This window comes from Trachurus japonicus, chromosome 1, assembly GCF_045865225.1.
Source record: "Trachurus japonicus isolate A0001 chromosome 1, Traja_1.0".
NCBI classification, from domain to species: domain Eukaryota; kingdom Metazoa; phylum Chordata; class Actinopteri; order Carangiformes; family Carangidae; genus Trachurus; species Trachurus japonicus.
Genome location: NC_140907.1, coordinates 28,965,814 through 28,989,716, shown reverse-complemented (window position 1 = coordinate 28,989,716; position 23,903 = coordinate 28,965,814). Strand labels below are relative to the sequence as shown.

Below are 23,903 nucleotides of genomic sequence, written 5' to 3'. Positions count from 1 at the left end.
CATCTACCGGAGCCGTAGTGCGTGTTAATCACGCCGTAGATGAGCCACATATGAGCCATATGAGACGTCTTACCGCAGAATAGACGACACGAGCCGCTGCGGTTCTCTTCCACTTTCCGACGTCGGATCATAAAACATGACGACCGGAGACAGGCGACCTGACCGGGACAGACTCCTCTCATGAACCGCTCCACACGTTCACAATCACTTCATTCACCATCGGCTCCATTTCGCCACATTTCCTCCCTCTTTTCTAACTTTCACTGTGTAATTCTTCCCTTTAGCTTTAGCGTTAGCAGCAGCTCAAACTAACTAGGCTATAGCTCACGACAGCAAACTGTCCTAGCCTATTAAACGACAGAGCGACAAGTCGCTTATTTCTACCGTGTGATATCAAGCAAATATGACCATAATAACCGATAATAGAACACACTCTTTTTTTTCACAATCTCGTTTTATCTCCCAGTCGTATTTGCAGCTCAGTGGAAGCTAACTGGCAACCCAGAGTCTGAAATGCCACAGACACTGTGACAGGGAGAAAGCGCTGAGTGGCGACACATGCCAACCATAGAAATTCAAAACATAAACATGATTTGCGGTCCGCAAAAAAAATTTTTAATGCGAATATCTTGGCTGTAGGATTGTTGTTGGTGAGTTCAGTATGTTATATGAACATTATTCCTGAGTCTCTGTTACATATTATATACAGCCAGTTGCTTTAGATTTCTTACATACTGTACCTTTAAATGTACCCAATTGTGAAGCACTTCTACAAAAAGTAATGTATCGTTTTATGTGCCGCCTGGATGACTCGGGGAACAGCATTATTGGGGCTTTAGCTGCTATAGGTATTCATCCAGGCTTAGAAAACACTGGTGGGATAGCCTGCTCATGAATTATGTGGAGAGTTGATTCTCTATCTGTGTGTCTGTCTTTTTCTCTCTCTCCTTCTTAAATCTGTTTTATCATGTTTGTTGTTGTTGATATGGACCGCTTGTTGTGTCTGCAATAAAGATTAATAATAATAATAAGTCTAAACTTTAGGCTACAATGTCTCTTTTTAGTATTTTATTTACCTTTGTTGCTTTTCATTTGCTGCTGTAAGTACACAAAGTACAATTCTCCATCATTGGGATCAATAAAAAGTCTTGTCTTATCTGCATTTATGACAGAAACAACCTCAATATTTAAAGTATCTTCAAAACAAAGCTAATAATAATGTTCTAACCCTGCTCCTCCCCATCCTTCTCCTCTTCTTCCTCCTCCTCCTCATATACATATAGCCTGTATAAAACATTTTTTTTTAATGGCTGACCGGCTATAAAAACAGGACCACAGCAGACATCTCCACTTTCGAGACACTTTTCCCTTCACCTCCTCTTTTTTAGGACATCCAGGATATCAGCTCGATCTGGGCGGCAGGTGAGGGTCACTTCAGTGGAAATGTTTCCTTTTCTTACTTTTAGGTATTCAACAATGAGCCAGGTGAAGACTGAATGTTTCACTGTGGACAAACAGGCTAAAAAAATTTTTTTTTGTGAATTGTGTAAAAAAAAATAATTTTAGAAAATAGAAAAATTTGGCAGTTTCACTGATTTCACAACAAACAAATTTATTTTAGCTTGATTAACTTAACTGCAATTTTTCCCCCTTAAATGGAAATTACATTTTGACTCTGTTGTCTCTAGGGGACAGTTTAGCATTCGCTGACTCCATGAAGTTCACCACCAATGACAAAGACCAGGATGTGTGAGATATAAACTCTGCTCAGTATTATCTTGGTGGATTCTGGTACAGCAGCTGCCACAGCACAAACCCCAACGGCCTGTAGACAATACCCGTCAAATATCATTGAGTCCAATCATCAAAACACACTGAAATATAAACCATTTTCATGAAGGATTAATGCTTATTATGTGAATATTTTCAGCTTCCACACTGATCTACCACAGTTAACTGAGTATTTTGGGGTTTGGACCCAGTGGTCACACAAAGCAATGCATTTTAAGTGACATGGGAACTATCAACTTTTGTTCAGCTTGCTAGTTTTTCACTATGTTAAACAGTTTTAGTTTGTTACCATGGAGTATTAGGGCCACGTTGACAGTGATTTTAAATTGGATCTGCAAATTAGTGCTGTAGTGAAGTCCTGCTTCTTTCAGATTAGGCAGCTGGCAAAGGTGAAGCCTTTCCTCACACTAAAGCACTTTGAGACAGTGATCCAGGCCTTTATAACATCTCGGCTGGATTACTGCAATGCACTTTGTTTTGGAGTCAGTCAGTCCTCCCTCGCACGTCTCCAGCTGGTGCAAAATGCAGCCGCTGGCCTCCTAACTGGAGCACGTAAGAGGGAGCATATAACTCCCACCCTGGCCTCCCTCCACTGGCTGCCTGTGCACTTTACAGTCCATTTGAAGATCTTTTATTTGTTTTTAAGTCTTTAAATGGTCTGGCCCCCCCTTCCCTCTCTGAGCTCCTTCAACCCTACGCTCCTGCTCGGTGCCTCAGGTCAGCTGACCTGCTGCTCCTGGAGGTACCGAGGTCCAGACGGAAGCTCAGAGGGGACAGAGCTTTCTCCACTGCTGCTCCAAGATTATGGAACGAGCTACCGTTGCACATCAGACAAGTCTCCTCACTGTCCATTTTTAAAACTAGTCTTAAACCCCATTTTTACTCCCTGGCTTTCAACTCTGCATGAGACTCTGTTCTTGTTTTAGCGTTTTATGGTTTGCTTTTATTTATTGTTTTATAGTTTCTAATTGCTTTAAAAAAATAATTAAACAACTATTCTACTGTCTGTTATATTTGTTTCATTGCCTTTAATTGTTTTATGTCTCTCCTATGTAGGCTACAGCACTTTGTTTTCAACTATGGGTGTTTTAAAGTGCTATATAAACAAAGTTGAGTTGAAAGTTGAGAGTTGAGTACGCACCTGATGGTGTCGCATATGGAAGTGTCCAAATCCTATATACATGGAAAGGCTATAACTCCCTAAAGACCATCACCATGAAAATCAGTATCCATGCACCTATTGATCTGATCAGCTGTAGATCAATGAGATAATCACGCCCTCCATCAGGGTTGGAGAGCTGGGATGTTCGGGCATATAATCACTAGTCCGACTGGACTTAATGCCAACAATAACCTCTGAATCAAAACGTTCATGAAATGTTTTTTTTTTCTTTCCTACTCATCGTGTTTCAAATTCACTGTCAGACATGATAACTCTGTTGAACAGGTGCATGCACTCGCTTCCTATGTTTTTATACCTGATGTATTTAAATTCAGTTTCCTGATTTTTTTTTCATATCACAAATTGTATTTAGTGATTATTGTTTGTGATTGATGCTGATCTGAGTGATTATCCAATAAATACACTTGATTGTTTTAACTTCAATGTTGTCATTTTTTAGTATCGATTTTATTCCTCATTGTAGGAGGAAGTACATGCTAATTAGCACTACATACAAATAAAGATGAGACTGATTGGAGCATCTTTAGTTTTGCAAGTCATGAACTGGAGTGTTGGATAAATGAAAATTTTGAGCAGATGATGGTGCTAGAGGAGAAGTCTAAAGTCTAAAGTTCACAACACTAACTTCATAGTGGCACAAAAGGATTAGAATTATAATCATTTGACATCTGGTGACCATGAATATCTGTCCAAAGTTTGGTATCAGTAATATACGTCTAAACTTTAGGCTACAATGTCTCTTTTGAATATTTCATTTTTTACCTTTCTTGTTTTTCATCTGCTGCTGTAACAAGTCAATTTTCCACCTCAAGCTGTATCTTCAAAATAAAGCTAATAATAATTTCCCGACCCTGCTCCTCCTCAACCTTCTCCTCTTCCTCCTCCTCATTCACTGTTGGAGAAAAAATTAGGATCCAAAACAGGGTCAGTTGTGATCGAGGATCTTTATTTCCCACATTCAATGATACAAATGAAAGTATCCAAAAGTGTTCAAAAAGCCAGAAAAATACTCATAAAAGCATCAATATAACTTCACAAAAATGATTAGAAAAGACGGAGACGAAGTTCAGTGCATTAGAGTTTACACCCAAAAAAATGGACATAAAGCCGAGCCTGTCCCGGACCAGACTAAACTTCTTCTCTCTGTGACTTTGTTTTTATACTGTACTGTAAAAGCCCTGCCTTCTTATTAAAATGAGAGGTGAACATGACACTTCTTCCCCAGTGTACGCCCTGTGATTTGTCCAGATGTCATGTTGCGATCTTTCATCAACATAATCTCCACCCTCTACGGCGACTGTATCACATTTTGCCACGTAGCGAGTTCACCCAAGTTCAGCGTCTTTGGCACCACTCTATCTTGCCGGTGGCCGTTATCTACATTGCCCGACCTTGACTCCCCCTGCAGGTGGCTGCACACGCGAACTTAACGGTGCTTTCCCACGCTTTGCACTCATCCCACCTCACTTTCGCAGGACTTTTCCATTTTTTATGCAACATTTCCCCCTGTGAGACTTGAAATTCTCATTAAAGTAAAAATTACATATAATGCATGATTACAGCAGATGGTAATGACAAGACAATCAGTAGGTAAAGAGTTTCAGAACGTCAGAACAAGTAAGAGTTTTTTTAGCAATTTATCGTTGTGTTTAACAGAATCAGTTGTATACTTAAGATCAGAAACAAAAAAATACTAAAAACTAAGAGTATTATATGAGTCAGACCGCATTTAGTTGCAACTCATAAGTGGTAGCATTAAAAATACTACAAATCCTCAGTAAGTGCTCAACTTAAATTGTCAATGTATTTAACCACAAAGATGAATACTATAAGTTTCTACAGTAAACAGATAGGCTAAACATCTGTCTCCTTCATATATGGTTGTTGGCAAATTGTTTATATGTTATTGCTACACTTTATTTTGCAGGTTGCCGTTATCTACGTTGCCCGACCTTCACTCCCCCTGCAGGTGGCTGCACACGCGAACTTAACAGTTCTTTCCCACGCTTCACACTCACCTCTTCCTTCTCTATCATGCTTTTCCTTTTTTTTTACCCAACATAACCTGTATAAAAACAGGACCACGGCAGACATCTCCACTTTCGAGTCTCCAACCTTTCAGAGTTTTTCTCTTCACCTCTGCGACAGCGACATGGGTCTTTGGGTAAGTTGAGCAGCTGACTCTCTCACATTTAACTTACACTAAATATTCTGTGTATCTGCTTTTGTGTACGTACTGTAGTTTCTGTTTCATCCTGATGCAATTTCAAAATATTTTTAATCAGTAGAAAGTTTGTCTAAAATATCAACCATTTTAATAAAGGATTAATGCTTATTTTGTAAATATTTTCTGTTTTCACACTGATCTACCACAGTTAGCTGAGTACTTTGGGGTTTAGACCCAGTGGTCACACAAAGCAACACAAGGTCACCATGGAAACTATCAACTTTTGTTTAGCTAGCTAGTTTTTCGTTGTGTTTAACATAGTTTGTTACGACTGAGTATTAGGGCCACATTGAGAAAAAAAAAAAAACAGACTTTGAGAATAAATTTGTAAATTACGAGAATAAAGTCATAATTTTACGAGAAAAAAGTCATTATGTAACAACGTCACATTTTGTAATAAAATTCTTGAACGGAATTGTAATAACCATTGTTGGTACATAATGCATAAAATTATTACATTTTCTTAATGCAACACCCACCATTTGTATTTGGTGCATTATGTAACAGCGAATTACCAAATCTGGCAAAGTTTATATTGCGTTCAAGAATTTTATCACAAAATATGTCAGATTATTACAAAATGTCGTGTTATTACTGTACATCATGAGGTGAACATTTTATACATTATTACAAAGGGCAGCAATGGTGACTCCTCAATCCTGATCCTTCTCGACTTGAGCGCTGCTTTTGACATGTTGGATCACACATGATGCTGAACCCCTAAATTAATATATAAATAAAGTTCATTATCATATTATTATTTTCTACCCAGGTAACACTGTTAGTGGGGCTGCTGGTTTCAGTGGCATCGGACCAGAGCTACCTGCCCATTGACTGTGATGACGTGTATCGCCATGACAACACCAGCTCCAGTGGGGTGTACGCCATCTACCCAGGAGGCCCCACCTCACCCCTGCACGTCCTCTGTGACATGGACACTGACGGGGGCAGATGGACCGTCAGTACACTACACCTCATATCTGATTAGAGTTCAGATTTGACGATGAGACTTAAAAAGTCAAAACAAAAGTGGAGCCATTGATAAAAAAAAAAGTATTGTTTCAGTTTTCAACAAGTGTTGTGATTCTCTCCTTTGAGACTTAAATGATCATCATCTGATTTGTCAGCTGTCAGAGTTCACATCCTGTGGCAGCTTGCACAGTTTTCTTTATAGAAAAATATATTTTAAAAAAAACATTAGTGTCTTTAAATAAATGAAAATGCCTGATTTTGTTGAACTGAAATTATATTTGTTGTAATTAAATATTGCCTAATAATAACAAAACATTTTAAAATGTATTTTCTCATGAAGTAGCCCAAGTAAACAATATTTACAGCAGCAAACACTTGTTTTTACAAAGTCTGAGAAAGTTACCAGTGTCCATGTTGTATAATTTAGTTAGTCCATCACCGCAGCAGTTTGTTGTGATGATGTTCATATCAGGAATCTCTGTCACTTAAACATGTGACAGAGCACAGTGTGACAGAAAAATAAAAGACACTACAGCAACTGTGATTGCTGTTTACAGACCAGATAGTCATCAAACTCACCTGGTTCAGTTGAAGATTTTTTTTTAAGTGATCTCAAGTCCTGCTAATTGAATACAGTTTTATTTTTTGTTGACTGAATTGTTGTGATTCTCCCTTTCAGGTCTTTCAGAGGAGGTTGGATGGGAGTGAAAACTTCTACAGGCCATGGGAACATTACAAGAACGGATTTGGGAATGTAGCAGGGGAGCACTGGCTGGGTGAGTCCTAGAGGGAGAATTACAGGTATATTAAAGTATCTATGGATTAAATATGCTCTCGTTACACAACAGGCAGTGGCTTTAACCAAAAAAAACTAAAACTAAAAACTAAAAGAAGCTGCACAACCTGCAGCAGGAACCCCTTCTCAGTCAGACAGTCAGTGAGTGGCTGGTGAACACAGCGGAGTGTTTAGCAGTGAACCTGAAAGTATAAAAATATTATAGATTGGTGCAAGAGATGAAGTGTAATCGGAGCTGTGTGTGTGTGTGTGTGTGTGTGTGTGTGTGTGTGTCTCTTCAGGTCTGGACAACATCTTCCTGCTGACGATGAGGAAGAAGAACGAGCTGCGGGTGGACATGGAGGACTTTGAGGGAGGGGAGGCCTTTGCTCAGTATTCGTCTTTCTTTGTCGACTCTGAGAGGGAAGGATATCAGCTGGATCTGGGCGGCTTCACAGGAGGAACGGCAGGTGAGGGTCACTTCAGAGGAAATGTTTCCTTTTCTTACTTTTAGGTATTCAACAATGAGCCAGGTGAAGGCCGAATGTTACACTGTGGAAAAACAGGCTAAAAAATACTACATGATTTTTGTGAATTCTGTGAAAAAAACAAAAAAACAATTAGAAAACAGAAAAATTTAGCAGTTTAGCGCTGATTTCACTGTATAAACAAACACATTTATTTTAGTTGGATTAACTGCAATTTTCCCCCCAATTCCAAATGGAAATTACATTTTGACTCTGTTGTTTCTAGGGGACAGTTTAACACCCCACAACTCCATGAAGTTCACCACCTATGACAAAGACCAGGATGTGTGGGGTAATAACTGTGCTCACCATAATCTTGGTGGATTCTGGTACTATAACTGCCACACCTCAAACCCCAACGGCCTGTACGCACCTGGTGGCCCTAATAATGTATGGACCTGTGGAAGTTTCCCAATCCAATGGCTCACATGGAAAAGCTCCCTTAAGACCATCACCATGAAAATCAGATCAGTCGCTAAGTATCCATGCACTTATTGATCTGATCAGCTGTAGATCAACGAGATAATCACGCCCTCCATCAGGGTTGGAGAGCTAGGATGTTCGGGCATATAATCACTAGTCCGACTGGACTTAATGCCAACAATAACCTCTGAATCAAAATGACCATAAATGTGTTTTTTTTTCTTTCCTACTCATCTTGTTTCAAAATCACTGTCAGACATGATAACTCTGTTGAACAGGTGCATGCACTGATGTATTGAAATTCAGTTTCTTTGTTTTTTTTCTGATAAAAAACATATTTAGTGATTATTGTTTGTGATTGATGCTGTTCTGAGTGATTATTAAATAAATAAACTTGATTGTTTCAACTCTGCTTTTATTTTTGAAGTTGTCATTTTATGTCAGTTTCATTCCTCATAGAAATTGATCTCATAATGACTTAGGTTTTTCCTGTGTTATTTTCAACCAGTATGCTAATTAGCATTAAATACAAATTAAAGATGAGGCTGATGGGAACATCTTTAGTTTCACAAGTCATGAACTGGAGTGTTGGATAAATGAAGAATTGAGCAGATGATGGTGCTGGAGGAGAAGTCATGTGATCAACAGAGTCATCACAGTTCATCCTGTTTGGATCATGTGTCTAAAGTTCACAACACTACTGTCAACCTCATGGTGGCACTCAAGGAAAAGTTATTATGATTGGACATCAGGGAACCATGAGTATCTGTCCAAAGATTGGTATCGGAAGTCTAAACTTTAGGCTACAATGTCTCTTCTGAGTTTTTTTTTTTTTTTTTTTTTTACCTTTGTTGTTTTTCATTTGCTGCTGTAACAAGTCAATTTTCCATCAGTGGGATCAATAAAAAAGTCTTGTCTTATCCTTTATTATCTGCATTTATGATGGAATCTCAAGCTTTACAATATCTTCAAAACAAAGCTAATAATAATTTTCTAACCCTGCTCCTCTCCATCCTTCTCCTCTTCTTCCTCCTCCTCCTCATGTACATATAGCCTGTATAAAACTTTTTTTTTAATGGCTGACCAGCTATAAAAACAGGACCACAGCAGACATCTCCATTTTGAGACACTTCTCCCTTCACCTCTTCTTTTTTAAGATCTCAGCTCGATCTGGGCGGCAGGTGAGGGTCACTTCAGTGGAAATGTTTCCTTTTCTTACTTTTAGGTATTCAACAGTGAACCAGGTGAAGACTGAATGTTACACTGTGGACAAACAGGCTAATTAAAATGTTTTTTGTGAATTCTGTAAAAAAATAATTTTAGAAAATAGAAACATTTGGCAGTTTCACTTATTTCACTACAAACAAATTTATTTTAGCTGGATTACTGTAATTTAACTGCAATTTTTTTCCCCCCAGTCCAAATGGAAATTACGTTTTGATTCTGTTGTCTCTAGGGGACAGTTTATCATTCGCTGACTCCATGAAGTTCACCACCTATGACAAAGACCAGGATGTGTCGGATATTAACTGTGTTCAGTATCTTGGTGGATTCTGGTACGGCAGCTGCCACAGCTCAAACCACAACGACCTGTAGACAATACCCATCAAATATCATTGAGTCCAATCGTCAAAACCCACTGAAATATAAACCATTTTAATTATTAAATATTTTCAGCTTCCACACTGATCTACAGTGCCACCGTTAACTGAGTATTTTGGGGTTTGGACCCAGTGGTCACACAAAGCAATGCATTTTAAGAGACATGGGAACTATCAACTTTTGTTCAGCTAGCTAGTTTTTCACTTTGTTAAACAGTTTTAGTTTGTTACCATGGAGTATTAGGGCCACGTTGATAGTGATTTTAAATTGGATCAGCAAATTAGTGCTGTAGTGAAGTCCAGCTTCTTTCAGATTAGGCAGCTGGCAAAGGTGAAGCCTTTCCTCACACTAAAACACTTTGAGACAGTGATCCACGCCTTTATAACATCTCAGCTGGATTACTGCAATGCACTTTGTTTTGGAGTCAGTCAGTCCTCCCTCGCACGTCTCCAGCTGGTGCAAAATGCAGCCGCTCGCCTCCTAACTGGAGCACGTAAGAGGGAGCATATAACTCCCACCCTGGCCTCCCTCCACTGGCTGCCTGTGCACTTTACAGTCCATTTTAAGATTCTTTTATTTGTTTTTAAGTCTTTAAATGGTCTGGCCCCCCCTTCCCTCTCTGAGCTCCTTCAACCCTACGCTCCTGCTCGGTGCCTCAGGTCAGCTGACCTGCTGCTCCTGGAGGTACCGAGGTCCAGACGGAAGCTCAGAGGGGACAGAGCTTTCTCCACTGCTGCTCCAAGATTATGGAACGAGCTACCGTTGCACATCAGACAAGTCTCCTCACTGTCCATTTTAAAACTAGTCTTAAAACCCATTTTTACTCCCTGGCTTTCAACTCTGCATGAGACTCTTTTCGTGTTTTAGTGTTTTATGGTTTGCTTTTATTTATTGTTTTATTGTTTCTAATTGCTTTTAAAAACAATGAAACAACTATTCTACTGTCTGATTGCCTTTGATTGTTTTATGTCTCTATGTACAGCACTTTGTTTTCAACTATGGTTGTTTTAAAGTGCTATATAACTGAAGTTGAGTTGAGTGGAGAGTTGAGTACGCACCTGATGTTGCCGCATTTTTCTTTTTTAATAAATTTGCTAAATTTCTACATTCCTGTTTTTTTCTGTCAAGATGGGGTGCTGAGTGTACATTAATGAGAAATAAAATGAACTTTTTTGATTTTAGCAAATGGCTGCAATGAAACAAAGAGTGAAAATTTTAAAGGGGTCTGAATACTTGCCGTACCCACTGTATTTGCGATCAGAGGTGTAATAGAATATAGACAACTTATAATACATAATTTACATAATAATACTGTGACTTGTTAGGTCGTTAATCGTAAAAAAGGAAACAAATTGGGTGTATTACACCAGACACCATCAAGAACACTGAAAAACAAGAAAATCGAAGGTGGCAATGAATACGGTAGAGGGGCCCACACCGATATTCTTTCAGGGGGCCCAGAATTCCTAGCAACTGCCCTGCCTCCATCAGGGTTGGAGAGCTGGGATGTTCGGGCATCACTAGTCTCACTAGACTTAATGCCGACAATAACCTCTGAATCAAAATGATCATAAAATGTGTTTTCTTTTTTTCTTCTTCTCATTTTGTTTCAAAATCACTGTCAGACATGATAACTCTGTTGAACAGGTGCATGCACTTGCTTCCTATGTTTTTTTTATACCAGATGCATTTAAATTCAGTTTCCTGATTTTTTTTCATATCAAAAATTGTATTTAGTGATTATTGTTTGTGATTGATGCTGCTCTGAGTGATTATCATATAAATACACATATTTGTTTTAACTTCAATGCTGTCATTTTTTAGTGTCAGTTTTATTCCTCAGTGTAGAAAATTATCTCACTGATATTTATAAGGAGTTCCTTTTTTTCCTGTTTTTCTCAACTGGCAGTAGCCTACATGCTAATTAGCATTAAATACAAATCAAAGATGAGGCTGATGGGAACATCTTTAATTTCACAAGTCATGAACTGGAGTGTTGGATAAATGAAATATTTGAGCAGATGATGGTGCTGGAGGAGAAGTCATGTGATCATCAGAGTCATCACAGTTCATCCTGTTTGGATCATGTGTCTAAAGTTCACAACACTAACTTCATAGTGGCACTAAAGGATTAAAATTAATATGATTTGACATTTGGTAACCATGAATATCTGTCCAAAGTTTGGTATCAGTAATATACGTCTAAACTTTAGGCTACAATGTCTCTTAAATATTTTATTTTTTACCTTTGTTGTTTTTCATCTGCTGCTGTAACAAGTCAATTTTCCACCTCAAGCTGTATCTTCAAAATAAAGCTAATAATAATTTCCCGACCCTGCTCCTCCTCAACCTTCTCCTCTTCCTCCTCCTCATTCACTGTTGGAGAAAAAATTAGGATCCAAAACAGGGCCAGTTGTGATCGAGGATCTTTATTTCCCGCATTCAATGATACAAATGAAAGTATCCAAAAGTGTTCAAAAAGTCAGAAAAATACTCATCAAAGCGTCAATATAACTTCACAAAAATGATTAGAAAAGACGGAGATGAAGTTCAGTGCATTAGAGTTTACACCCCAAAAAAATGGACATAAAGCCGAGCCTGTCCCGGACCAGACTAAACTTCTTCTCTCTGTGACTTTGTTTTTATACTGTACTGTAAAAGCCCTGCCTTCTTATTAAAATGAGAGGTGAACATGACACTTCTTCCCCAGTGTACGCCCTGTGATTTGTCCAGATGTCATGTTGCGATCTTTCATCAACATAATCTCCACCCTATACGGCGATTGTATCACATTTTGCCACGTAGCGAGTTCACCCAAGTTCAGCGTCTTTGGCACCACTCTATCTTGCCGGTGGCCGTTATCTACATTGCCCGACCTTGACTCCCCCTGCAGGTGGCTGCACACGCGAACTTAACGGTGCTTTCCCACGCTTTGCACTCATCTCACCTCTATACGTTCTCAGAACTCCGTGCTTTTCCTTTTTTTACGTAACATTCCCCCCTGTGAGACTTGAAAGTCTCATTAAAGTAAAAATTACATATAAAGCATGATTACAGCAGATGGTAATGACAAGACAATCAGTAGGCAAAGAGTTTCAGAAGGTCAGAACAAGTAGGAGTTTTTTTTTTAGCAATTTATCATTAAGATCAGAATCTAAAAAATACTAAAAAGTATGTATTATATGAGTCAGACCGCATTTAGTTGCAACCCATAGCATTAAAAATACTAAAAATCCTCAATAGTGCCAACTTTAATTGTCAATGTATTTAACCACAAAGATGAGTATTATAAGTTTTTACAGTTAACAGATAGGCTAAACATCTGTCTCCTTCATATATGGTTGTTGGCAAATTGTTTACATGGTATTGCTACACTTTATTTTGCAGGTTGCCGTTATCTACGTTGCCCGACCTTCACTCCCCCTGCAGGTGGCTGCACATGCGAATTTAACAGAGTTTTCCCACGCTTCACACTCACCCCTTCCTTCTCTATAATGCTTTTCCTTTTTTTTTACCCAACATAGCCTGTATAAAAACAGGACCACGGCAGACATCTCCACTTTCGAGTCTCCAACCTTTCAGAGTTTTTCCCTTCACCTCTGCGACAGCGACATGGGTCTTTGGGTAAGTTGAGCAGCTGACTCTCTCACATTTACTGTAATTTACACTAAATATTGTGTGTATCTGTTTTTGTGTACGTAGTTTCTGTTTCATACTGATGCAAATGCAAATTATTGAATCAGTAGAAGGTTTGTCTAAAATATCAACCATTTTAATAAAGGATTAATGCTTATTGTGTAAATATTTTCAGTTTTCACAGTGATCTACCACAGTTAACTGAGTATTTGGGGGTTTGGACCCACTGGTCACACAAAGCAACACAAGGTCACCATGGAAACTATCAACTTTTGCTTAGCTAGCTAGTTTTTCGTTGTGTTTAACATAGTTTGTTACGACTGAGTATTAGGGCCACATTGAGAAAAAAAATAAACAGACTTTGAGAATAAATTTGTAATTTTACGAGAATAAAATTCATGAGATAATGAAATCATAATATTACGAGAGTAAAGACAAAATTTTACGAGAAAAAAGTCATGAATTTATGAGAATGAAATCATTATGTTTGGTGCATTATGTAACAACTAATTACAAAATGTGGTAAACTTTATATTGCAGTCAAGAATTTTATTACAAAATGTGTCAGATTATCACAAAAGGTGGCGTTATTATATCATGAGATGAAAATGTAATACATTATTACAAAGTGCAGCAATGGTGACTCCTCAGTCCTGATCCTTCTCGACTTGAGCGCTGCTTTTGACATGTTGGATCACACATAATGCTGAACCCCTAAATTAATATATAAATAAAGTACATTATCATATTATTATTGTCTACCCAGGTAACACTGTTAGTGGGGCTGCTGGTTTCGGTGGCAGCGGACCAGAGCTACCTGCCCATTGACTGTGATGACGTGTATCGCCATGACAACACCAGCACCAGTGGTGTGTACACCATCTACCCAGGAGGCCCCACCTCACCCCTGCACGTCCTCTGTGACATGGACACTGACGGGGGCAGATGGACCGTCAGTACACTACACCTCATATCTGATTAGAGTTCAGATTTGACGATGAGACTTAAAAAGCCAAAACAAAAGTGGAGCCATTGATAAAAAAAAAAAGTATTGTTTCAGTTTTCAACAAGTGTTGTGACTTCTCTCCTTTGAGACTTGTCACTTAAATGATCATCATCTGATTTGTCAGCTGTCAGAGTTCACATCCTGTGGCAGTTTGCACAGTTTTCTTTATAGAAAATTATATTTAAAAAAAACAGTAGTTCATTTAAATGAATGAAAATGCCTGATTTTGTTGACCTGATGTTGTAATTAAATATAGCCTAATAATAATAAAACATTTTAAAATGTATTTTCTCATGAAGTAGCCCAAGTAAACAATATTTACAGCAGCAAACACTCGTTTTTTTTTTACGAAGTCTGAGAAAGTTACCAGTGTCCATGTTGTATAATTTAGTTAGTACATCACCGCAGCAGTTTGTTGTGATGATGTTCATATCAGTGTGGCAAGGTGAAGAGGGCCCGGGCGGGGATTGAACCCACACCTCCCGGGTAAGAGTCATGCGCGCTTGCCAGTCACCCAAAGGGACATCCCTTTGGCCAAGTAGCCAGGGCACATGATCAATTGGAGGCATAGTGACAGGAACCTCAACTGTCACATCAGGAATCTCTGTCACTTAAACATGTGACAGAGCACAGTGTGACAGAAAAATAAAAGACACTACAGCAACTGTGATTGCTGTTCACAGACCAGATAGTCATCAAACTCACCTGGTTCAGTTGAAAAGATTTTTTGTTTTCTTTCTTTATTTTTTTCTTCAGTGATCTCAAGTCCTGCTAATTGAATACGGTTTTATTTTGGTTGACTGAATTGTTGTGATTCTCTCTTTCAGGTCTTTCAGAGGAGGTTGGATGGGAGTGAAAACTTCTACAGGCCATGGGAACATTACAAGAACGGATTTGGGAATGTAGCAGGGGAGCACTGGCTGGGTGAGTCCTAGGGCCCTATTTTCCTGGCGCAACTCAGGGGGGCGAAGCGAGGCGAGCCCTGGCGCAGCTGGCGCAGTGGCATTTTCGGTAAAGCGGATTCGGTAAATTGGCAGACTGCTGTGCGCCTAGATGGGAGTGGTCGCGCAGCAGGGGGAGGTGTCGACAGATTCACCGTGGCGCAGTGACAATTTTTTGCAGATGGACCGCGCGGAGAGTGCGCCGAAAGCTTGCCAGCTCCAACCTGGTCTAATCTCAGCGCAAGGCGAAGCGCAGCCAGCGGACTGGTATTTTGACTGCCCAGCGCGCAGTGCAGACACGTCACCAAGACCCCACAGGCAGATTTCCACAATTTCACGCTGAGGACGGCTGATTGCCGAAACGCGTCCGTTTCTCGCTGCCGAGCAGTTTTTATGAATTAAAAAGTGTTCAACTTTAAGTGAGTGCTGTCACAACTCTTTTTTTGACTTTGAATTTTTTTGGACTGGCACCCGATTCACCTGTTCATACTTTGAGTTGAGCACGCCAAGTTTGCTGATTACAGATTTCCACAATTCCAGGCACATTTAAATGCAATTAATAATAATAATACTAATAATAATCATCACAATAACCCCTATTTATTGTATCTGAATCAGCACATACACCTATATCTATATAGATTGTCCCGTCACACTGATGACAGATCAAAGGCTTGCGTAATGGAAACTCAGCCTGACTGAATAACACAGATGAAACCAGGGAGGGACTGAGGCCTAGTCCACACGAGCCCGGGTATTTTTGAAACCGTGAACATATGTTCCCGGTTGTATGTCCTGTCCACACGCAACCGTGCTTTTGGAAACCTGAAACCGTGGTTTTTTGAAACCGGAGTCCAGGGTGGGGTTTTCGGCTGGTTTTCGGTTGGTTTCACCGGGTGCGTGTGGACACTGCAACCGTGATTGTTTCACTCGTTTACGTCATAGCTGCACACGTGCTGATGTAAACACTGCCAGCCCGCAGAGGTTGTTTGCAGCGGTTTGCAGAAGTTGACGTGAGCTCGCAAAAATGGAGGTGACAAAGTGGATTTTTATTATTTCACTGAACGGATGAACGGAACGAGCCAAAAGCCGAAAATGTATACTTGACGTCCGCGGTCGATATAAAGTGGATATGATGTTTCATTCATCCATGTTTTGACAGACAACACAACAGCCAGTGATAAAGAGTTGCGCCGCACCGACAGACAGTCATGTGGCTCAGCAGCCAGGTGATGCACACAGCACAACAACACAGCACACAACAACACACAGCACAAGAGTCAAGACACAGCGCAGCAACATGTGCAGGCTGCTGCAGCAGTGCACGTCAAAGGGACACCGCCGAAAATGAAATAAATAGGCTACACGTAGTTTTTAAATTGTTTTTGCGCATGTTTTCATCCATAAAATGACCAAACATGAACACTATAAGCGGATTTCTTGATAACAAATTATTTAAACAGTATAGCTTGTTTTCAGTCACGTGGTTATGATGACGCGAAGGGGGCGGGGCGATGTCAGATGGAGGGCAGGAAGTGGAGAGCGGTGCCTGAAAATAATGGAAAGCGAGTACTCCGAAGCTTTTGGTCGAGCCTGCACGTAGCAGGTATCACCAAAAATTAGAGAAATATATCGGATACGATCCATACAACCTTAAATCGGGAGAAAGGAAGCAGTGAAACACACCGCCTCGACCAGAGCGATTGATATAACAGAGTGGCGACACTCCCATAGGACTCCCATAGAAATACCGAGTAATTTTAAGTCATAAAGTGGTAATAATCTTTGCCATGTACAGTAACCATGTCGATTTAACAAAATAAAATGTATTAGACTGATCGGTTCATTGTAAAACATTTATTCATTTATGTAAATGTGGTGATTTCAGTCCTTAGCCCAGAAGCAGCCCTGCTCACTTTTCATTCAAACAAACTAATGCCACTGCCACAGTTAAATTTCATCAATGAGACCAGCATTAATCTCAGCGGTAAACCTCTAAAAGCATGCGGATACGTTACTTGGCTCGTTTTCTCCGACGGGAGGACGGACGGTCAAAGCGGCTGCTGCTGACTCCGCTGCCCTGGTCCCCGGTCGGGGCTCACACAGACTCTGCACTTCTCCCAAAACAGACATCGGAGCAAATTCCCCAGCGTTATAAACTGACCACAGACTCTGGATTAAACGGTGACGTGTTAACAGCGCTAAAGCCACAATTAAAACAGTTTTTAGCAGCTTTACTGGCTGTAAACTGCATGCTAATTTCTGTTAGCCCGTCTATGGTGTTTTACATATACGTTAGCATTAAGCTAGCGGGCTTTATATGCTTAGTTGTGACACTGGCTGTTTTGAACGTTGTTTCAAACTATGTGACGCGGAGCAAAACTCCGGTTTCAAAAATACCCGGGCTCGTGTGGACTAGGCCTGAGACAGCCGTGGATGTCCCAAGAGCAGGTGTTGACACTACACACTGTGCCGTTGCTATGATCAGCTATTTATTTAATTACTTATTGATTTATTAGGAGCCAGCGCGCATCGTCACGCGACCATAACAAATAAAACTGAAAACAAATAAACTATCATCTCTCACAGCAAACCACAATCAGCCTCGGCATCATAGTGAGCAGATATTCACATCTCCCATCTCAGGTAAATTCTAAAGAAAAAAGAAAAAGAGAGACGCTCCGTGATGCCTCCTTTACGCACAGCTGTTTGTTTATGTTGTGATCTGTGCACACGGGTTTAAATAGTAGGGGAGAGTGGGGCAATGTGAGACACCGGGTAATGTGAGACACCCCCTATATCTAGAAAACGGAACACATTTATGGTCATCTGACCATTATGTTTTCAAGCCCCTTCCATTTCCCCATGGCTATGAAGGAGAGGACCTCATGATGCTGTGGAAAGCATGTTTTTTTCACAAAAATATGATTTTTGCATGTAAAAGTAAATTTTCTTGCTGTCAACTTAATCAACTGTTGTGCCAAAGCAAATTGATTCAGGTAGAAAAACTTCTATGATACATGATGATGAACTACCAACACATAAAACCATGTGATGATGCTGGCTGAAAATTAGCCTGAATTTCTAAGAGAGGTCGTTTTTTCTAAAATGGGGGTGTTGGGGTAAAGTGAGACAAATGCTGCGGGGTAAAGTGAGACCATGGATGTATTATAATAAATCCAAGAGTGAGACACTGTGAGCACACCACACACACAGATTTACACTAGAATCACGTCCCCCAAGCCAGAAATCTTGCGTGATCAATGATCTGTAGCCACACTGCTTTGTTATGCTAGGTGCTCTCAGTCAGCTCACTTTTTTATTGGTTAATTAACTCAATTTTAGTCACATTCCACTTTGTCGGCTCCCCACACACACAAGAGGACTTTTGATCAAAATGGTCACCATTGTCGGGGCCTACAATCTGACCCCCAGACTATCTAACTGGTTCTATCTGTCATTTGAATGTTAATTAAAACATTTTGTGTTGTATTTGATTTTGGTTTTGAGTCACTTTGCGTTGAGAAAACAAAAGTGCTTAATTGACCAATCCCCGTGATTCTGCTACTAGTCCGACATTAGTTTTGGGAAGTGTGGTTGTCAAGCTAGCTGTCAGGAGTCTAGCTGTTACAACATGTGTTGTTATGGTAGTTTCAGAGTGGAAAAAGTGAGTGGATCAGTTTACCCCATTGATTTTTCTAGTTTGTCTCAGTTTACCCCTGACTTGGGGTAAAGTGAGACACGAGACCACTTTTTTTAAAACAATCATATTTTCACTGTCCTTCGTCCTAAATACATTCTGATAATTTCCATTGCTAGGCAACATCCTGAATTAATGGGAAATGTGTAAATTTTACTGATAAATCATTTTAGCTTGCTTAGAGGGGAGCAAATGTAAAAAGTGTCTCACTTTACCCCACTCTCCCCTAGGTTACTAATATGAGTGTCTTTATTAATGGAAAAGGGGTGTGTGTGTTTTGTTTTTTTGTTTTTTTTTTACTGGGAAACAGCTCTCAATATGTCAGAGCAAACCTGGATAACATCATAACCTCCTCCCTCCCAGACTACTTTTGCATCATCAGCCCGTGAGGTCTTTTCAGTTTTATTTGTTATGGTCGCGTGACGATGCGGCTCAATAAATCAATAAGTAAATACATAAATATAGCAGATAATCGCAACGGCACAGTGTGTAGTGTCAACACAGCATCCATCCTCATCTTTCATCTGTGCAGCCTTTGAGGTCCTGCCTCCCTCTTCCACGGTGAAATCAAACGTCCGCCTTGCGCGCGCGGCGGATTTAAAGGCGAGGAGAGGAGCTCATTTGATTGGTGAAGATCTGACTCGGCTGTGTCAAACCCACTCCACTCCTCCTTCTCTCCTCCCTCTATGCCATTTGCGCCGGTGGGAGGGAAGTAGGCGGGATGCGCCCTGCTGCGCTTCGAAGGAAAATTGCAAACTGCTCCTGGACACGCCTCGTTGGCGAAGCGAACGCGGAGCGCAGGCCTTATCCGCTGCGCCTGCGCTAGTTTACGAAAGTAGAGCCCCTAGAGGGAGAATTACAGGTACTGTAAAGTGTCTGTAAGTGCCATTTATTATTGTTTTGCTATTTGCGCTAGGACTAGGAATACGTTTTGAGTATGCTTTGAGTTTACAGTTTGGGCTTATGTGGCTTCCGTAGAGAAAGCAGGAAGTGAAGTGTTGTTGTGAAGAATATGTTGAACGTGTTGAATAAATGAGATAATGGCCAGGCCATACTTGAAAAAAAGATTTTTTTATCTCAAGCAATTTGCCTGGTAAAATAAAGGTTAAAAAAAAAACAATGGCGGAGCGACGCAGTCGTTTTACCGTCTGCAGCCACATCTGCGTGGACACCCGGCCAGCTCAACGAGTAAAGCGGTCTCCTGTCATTTCTCATGAGTGGTTAAAAGAATAAAAAACGAAGAAGAAAACAACGTAAGATAGCCACTACAGTATCTGTGGATTAAATATGCTCTCATTACGCTGTTTTCAGTCATAACAGGCAGCTGCTTTTACCAAATAAATAAGAAAAACTAAAAGAAGCTCTGCACAACCTGCAGCAGCAGCACATGTCAGTCAGACAGTCAGTGAGTGGCTGGTGAACACAGCGGAGCATTTAGCAGTGAACCTGAAAGTATAGAAATATTATAGATCCTTGGTGCAAGAGGTGAAGTGTAATCAGAGCTGTGTGTGTGTGTGTGTGTGTGTGTGTGTGTGTGTGTGTGTGTGTGTGTGTGTGTGTGTGTGTGTGTGTGTGTCTCCTCAGGTCTGGACAACATCTTCCTGCTGACGATGAGGAAGAAGAACGAGCTGCGGGTGGACATGGAGGACTTTGAGGGAGGGGAGGCCTTTGCTCAGTATTCGTCTTTCTTCGTCGACTCTGAGAGGGAAGGATATCAGCTGGATCTGGGCGGCTTCACAGGAGGAACGGCAGGTGAGGGTCACTTCATGGAAATGTTTCCTTTTCTTACTTTTAGGTATTCAACAATGAGCCAGGTGAAGGCTGAATGTTTCACTGTGGATGAACAGGCTAAAAAAATACTACATGATTTTTGTGAATTCTGTAAAAATAATTTTAGAAAATGGAAAAATTTGGCAGTTACACTGATTTCACTGTATGAACAAACAAACAAATTTATTTTAGCTGATTCAACTGCATTTTTCCCTGTTCCAAATTGAAATTACATTTTGCCTCTGTTGTTTAGGGGACAGTTTATTATCCGCTGAGTCCATGAAGTTCACCACCTATGACAAAGACCAGGATGTGTGGGATAAAAACTGTGCTCAGCATTATCTTGGTGGATTCTGGTACAAGTCCTGCCACCACGGCTCACACCCCAACGGCCTGTACGCACCTAATGGTGTCGCATATGGAGGTGTCCAAATCCAATGGGGCGCATGGAAAAGCTCCCTTAAGACCATCACCATGAAAATCAGATCAGTCGCTAAGTATCCATGCACTTATTGATCTGATCAGCTGTAGATCAATGCGATAATCTCTCCCTCCATCAGGGTTGGAGAGCTGGGATGTTCGGGCATATAATCACTAGTCCGACTGGACTTAATGCCAACAATAACCTCTGAATCAAAATCATCATAAAATGTGTTTTTTTTTTTCTTTCACACTCATCTTGTTTCAAAATCTCTGTCAGACATGATAACTCTGTTGAACAGGTTCATGCACTGATGTATTTAATTTCAGTTTCTTTGTTTTTTTCTGATAAAAAATGTATTTAGTGATTATGGTTTGTGATTGATGCTGTTCTGAGTGATTATTAAATAAATAAACTTAATTGTTTTAACTCTGCTTTTATTTTTGAAGTTGTCATTTTTAGTGTCAGTTTCATTCCTCGTAGTAAATGATCTCATAATTATTTAGTTTTTTCTTGTATTATTTTCAACTGGTTGTACATGCTAATTAGCATTAAATACAAATTAATGATGAGGCTGATGGCTGAACATCTTAGTTTCACAAGTCATTAACTGGAGTGTTGGATCAGTTTTATTCCGAGTTCAATTTTTCAGCCAGCGGTACAGTACATGCTAATTCGAACGAAATGAACTTAAGTGTTTGATAAATGAAAAATTTGAGCAGATGATGGTGCTGGAGGAGAAGTCATGTGATCATCAGAGTCATCACAGTTCATCCTGTTTGGATCATGTGTCTAAAGTTCACAACACTACTGTCAACCTCATGGTGGCACTCGAGGAAAAGTTATTATGACTGGACATCTGGGAACGATGAATATCTGTACAAAGTTTGGTATCAGTAATATAAGTCTAAACTTTAGGCTAAAAAGTCCCTTTTAGTTTTTTTTTTCTTTTTCATTTGCTGCTGTAACAAGTACATTTCATCAGTGGGGTCAATAAAAAGTCTTGTCTTTTCCTTTATTATGTGCATTTCAGTCAGACAACTCACAATTAAAAATGTTTATTGCAGCCTCATTACATATTTGAATTTGGTGTCAAGGCTCAGACTTCGTCATTCCCTGAGAAAAGGATTTCATTAAAGAATATGGGAGTGATGAGTGACTATCTTAACCCGGAGCCTACAGGTGGATGCTGGGGTGGTGGTGCGTCAGAAAATAGGGTACCGCTGAGAGATGCTGCTGTGTCATAGACGAGCAAAGAGGACAATGGGTAAATCACCCATTTTAAATAGACCGCCAGATTGAGAGGGTGTGTGTATGATGTCATGAGAGTGACGCAGCGCAGCTCGAGTTGGCTGCCTGAACTAGCTCGCAGGCTTCGCTCCATTTATGACAGAAACAACCTCAAGCTTTACAGTGACTTCAAAACAAAGCTAATAATAATTTTCTAACCCTGCTCCTCCCCATCCTTCTCTTTTTCCTCCTCCTCCTCCTCATATACATATAGCCTGTATAAAACATGTTTTTAATGGCTGACCGGCTAAAAAACAGGACCACAGACATCTCCACTCTCGAAACTCTGAGTTTTTCCCTTCACCTCCTCTTCTTTTTTGCTCTGAAACAACAACACGTATTTTTCCTCACACAGAGCTTAGCTCCTACAGACATGGGTCTTTGGGTAAGTTGAGCAGCTGACTCTCTCCCATTTAATTTACACTAAACATTGTGTGTGTCTGTGTTTGTGTGTAAGTAGTTTCTGTTTCATCCTGATGCAAATGCAAATTACCGAATCAGTAGAAAGTTTATCTGAAATATCAACCATTTTAACCCTTTGATGCACAACATATGCACACCCCCTCTAATGCGCAACATGGGTCTAAAATGACCCGCATTCATTTTCCATGTGAATTCATGCTGGGTGAGTGTTTCTTTGTGGTATCTTTTAAAATCAATATATTTTATGATTGAATCCTCCAAGTATCATTTGAATATCTTGTTTTTAATTAGTACAGGGTGTTATTTCCATTTTTACTTTATTATTTTATGAACAAATAGACAAAAAGTCTCAGAGAGTGGACCAGTTAGCTAGCTAGCAGTTGACATTTCTACATTCTACTGTATTAGTTAACTACAGTAGAACATGTCACCAGCTAGCTAGCTAGGCAGCTGTTGACATGTTCTAGCTGGTGTCTACAATAGAATATTATTCTATTGTTGTCACCAGCAAGAACATGTCATCATGTTAACAGTTAGCTAACTTGCTAATATTAAGGTATTTCCCTTTATGACAAGTAATGTAGCTACTTATTCAAGGTAACTAAAACCTTATCAATTATGCACAGTTATCTTTAATGAGTCATCAAATGTTTCTTTAGGTAAATTGGAATAATTGTAAAACAAGTAAATATGATTATATGTGCTTAAAAAAGAATATTTACTGAAGAAAATGATAAATACTGTGCAGTGATTTCAAAGATATAACATTGAAATAGCCTACTCAGATAGAATAAACTATGGCTAGCTGTTGACCACAGTAGAATATGTCAACAGAGCTATTAATGGGGGGAAAAGGACAAGTAATGACTAGTCATTATTGTAATCAAGGAAACAATGGTCTGTTGTTGGTATAGATAGTGAGGGAATGCTAAAATTAAAGTATTCTTGCTATACTTGTTTTTTCAACTGGTCCACTCACTGAGACATTTTTGTTCATTTTTGTTCACAAGTAAGAAATGAAAAATGGAAATAATGACCCCACTAATAAAAAACAACATATTAAATAATACTTGTAACATTCAATCATAAAATAGATAGATTCCAAAAGTTACAGCAAAGAAACTATCACTCAGCATGAAATCACATTGGAAATGAATGTGGGTCATTTTAGACCCATGTTGCGCATTAGAGGGGTAGTGATACAAAATGTGTTTTT

The 23,903-nt window shown here is 39.7% G+C and overlaps 3 protein-coding genes across 3 annotated transcripts in view; all 3 read left to right on the top strand.

Moving 5' to 3' along the window:
* The first annotated feature begins 5,126 nt into the window (after positions 1–5,126).
* Positions 5,127–9,494, top strand: LOC146992151 (microfibril-associated glycoprotein 4-like). Its single transcript, XM_085789486.1, has 6 exons — positions 5,127–5,138; positions 5,974–6,159; positions 6,853–6,949; positions 7,251–7,418; positions 7,702–7,954; positions 9,317–9,494. The coding sequence occupies exons 1-6, from the start codon at positions 5,127–5,129 to the stop codon at positions 9,492–9,494; spliced, it is 894 nt and encodes a 297-aa protein (XP_085645612.1).
* Positions 9,495–13,112: 3,618 nt separating this feature from the next.
* Positions 13,113–21,069, top strand: LOC146992150 (microfibril-associated glycoprotein 4-like). Its single transcript, XM_085789473.1, has 5 exons — positions 13,113–13,124; positions 13,873–14,088; positions 14,970–15,066; positions 20,368–20,535; positions 20,807–21,069. Exons 1-5 carry the CDS (start codon positions 13,113–13,115, stop codon positions 21,067–21,069), a joined length of 756 nt encoding a protein of 251 aa, XP_085645599.1.
* Positions 21,070–22,582: 1,513 nt separating this feature from the next.
* Positions 22,583–23,903, top strand: part of trip10b (thyroid hormone receptor interactor 10b) — a 164,050-nt gene continuing 162,729 nt past the window's right edge. The window contains exon 1 of the mRNA XM_085784146.1: positions 22,583–22,600. The gene's annotated coding sequence lies outside the window, so the exon portion shown is untranslated. The remainder of the gene's footprint in view (positions 22,601–23,903) is intronic.

Bases quoted from the DNA above. Each gene is read 5' to 3' on its own strand.
- LOC146992151 (XM_085789486.1), top strand. The intron at 6,950-7,250 runs GTGAGTCCTAGA...GTGTCTCTTCAG, and splicing joins AGCAGGGGAGCACTGGCTGG to GTCTGGACAACATCTTCCTG. The intron at 7,955-9,316 runs GTATCCATGCAC...TTTTCCCCCCAG, and splicing joins AAAATCAGATCAGTCGCTAA to TCCAAATGGAAATTACGTTT.
- LOC146992150 (XM_085789473.1), top strand. The intron at 14,089-14,969 runs GTCAGTACACTA...TCTCTCTTTCAG, and splicing joins CTGACGGGGGCAGATGGACC to GTCTTTCAGAGGAGGTTGGA. The intron at 15,067-20,367 runs GTGAGTCCTAGG...GTGTCTCCTCAG, and splicing joins AGCAGGGGAGCACTGGCTGG to GTCTGGACAACATCTTCCTG.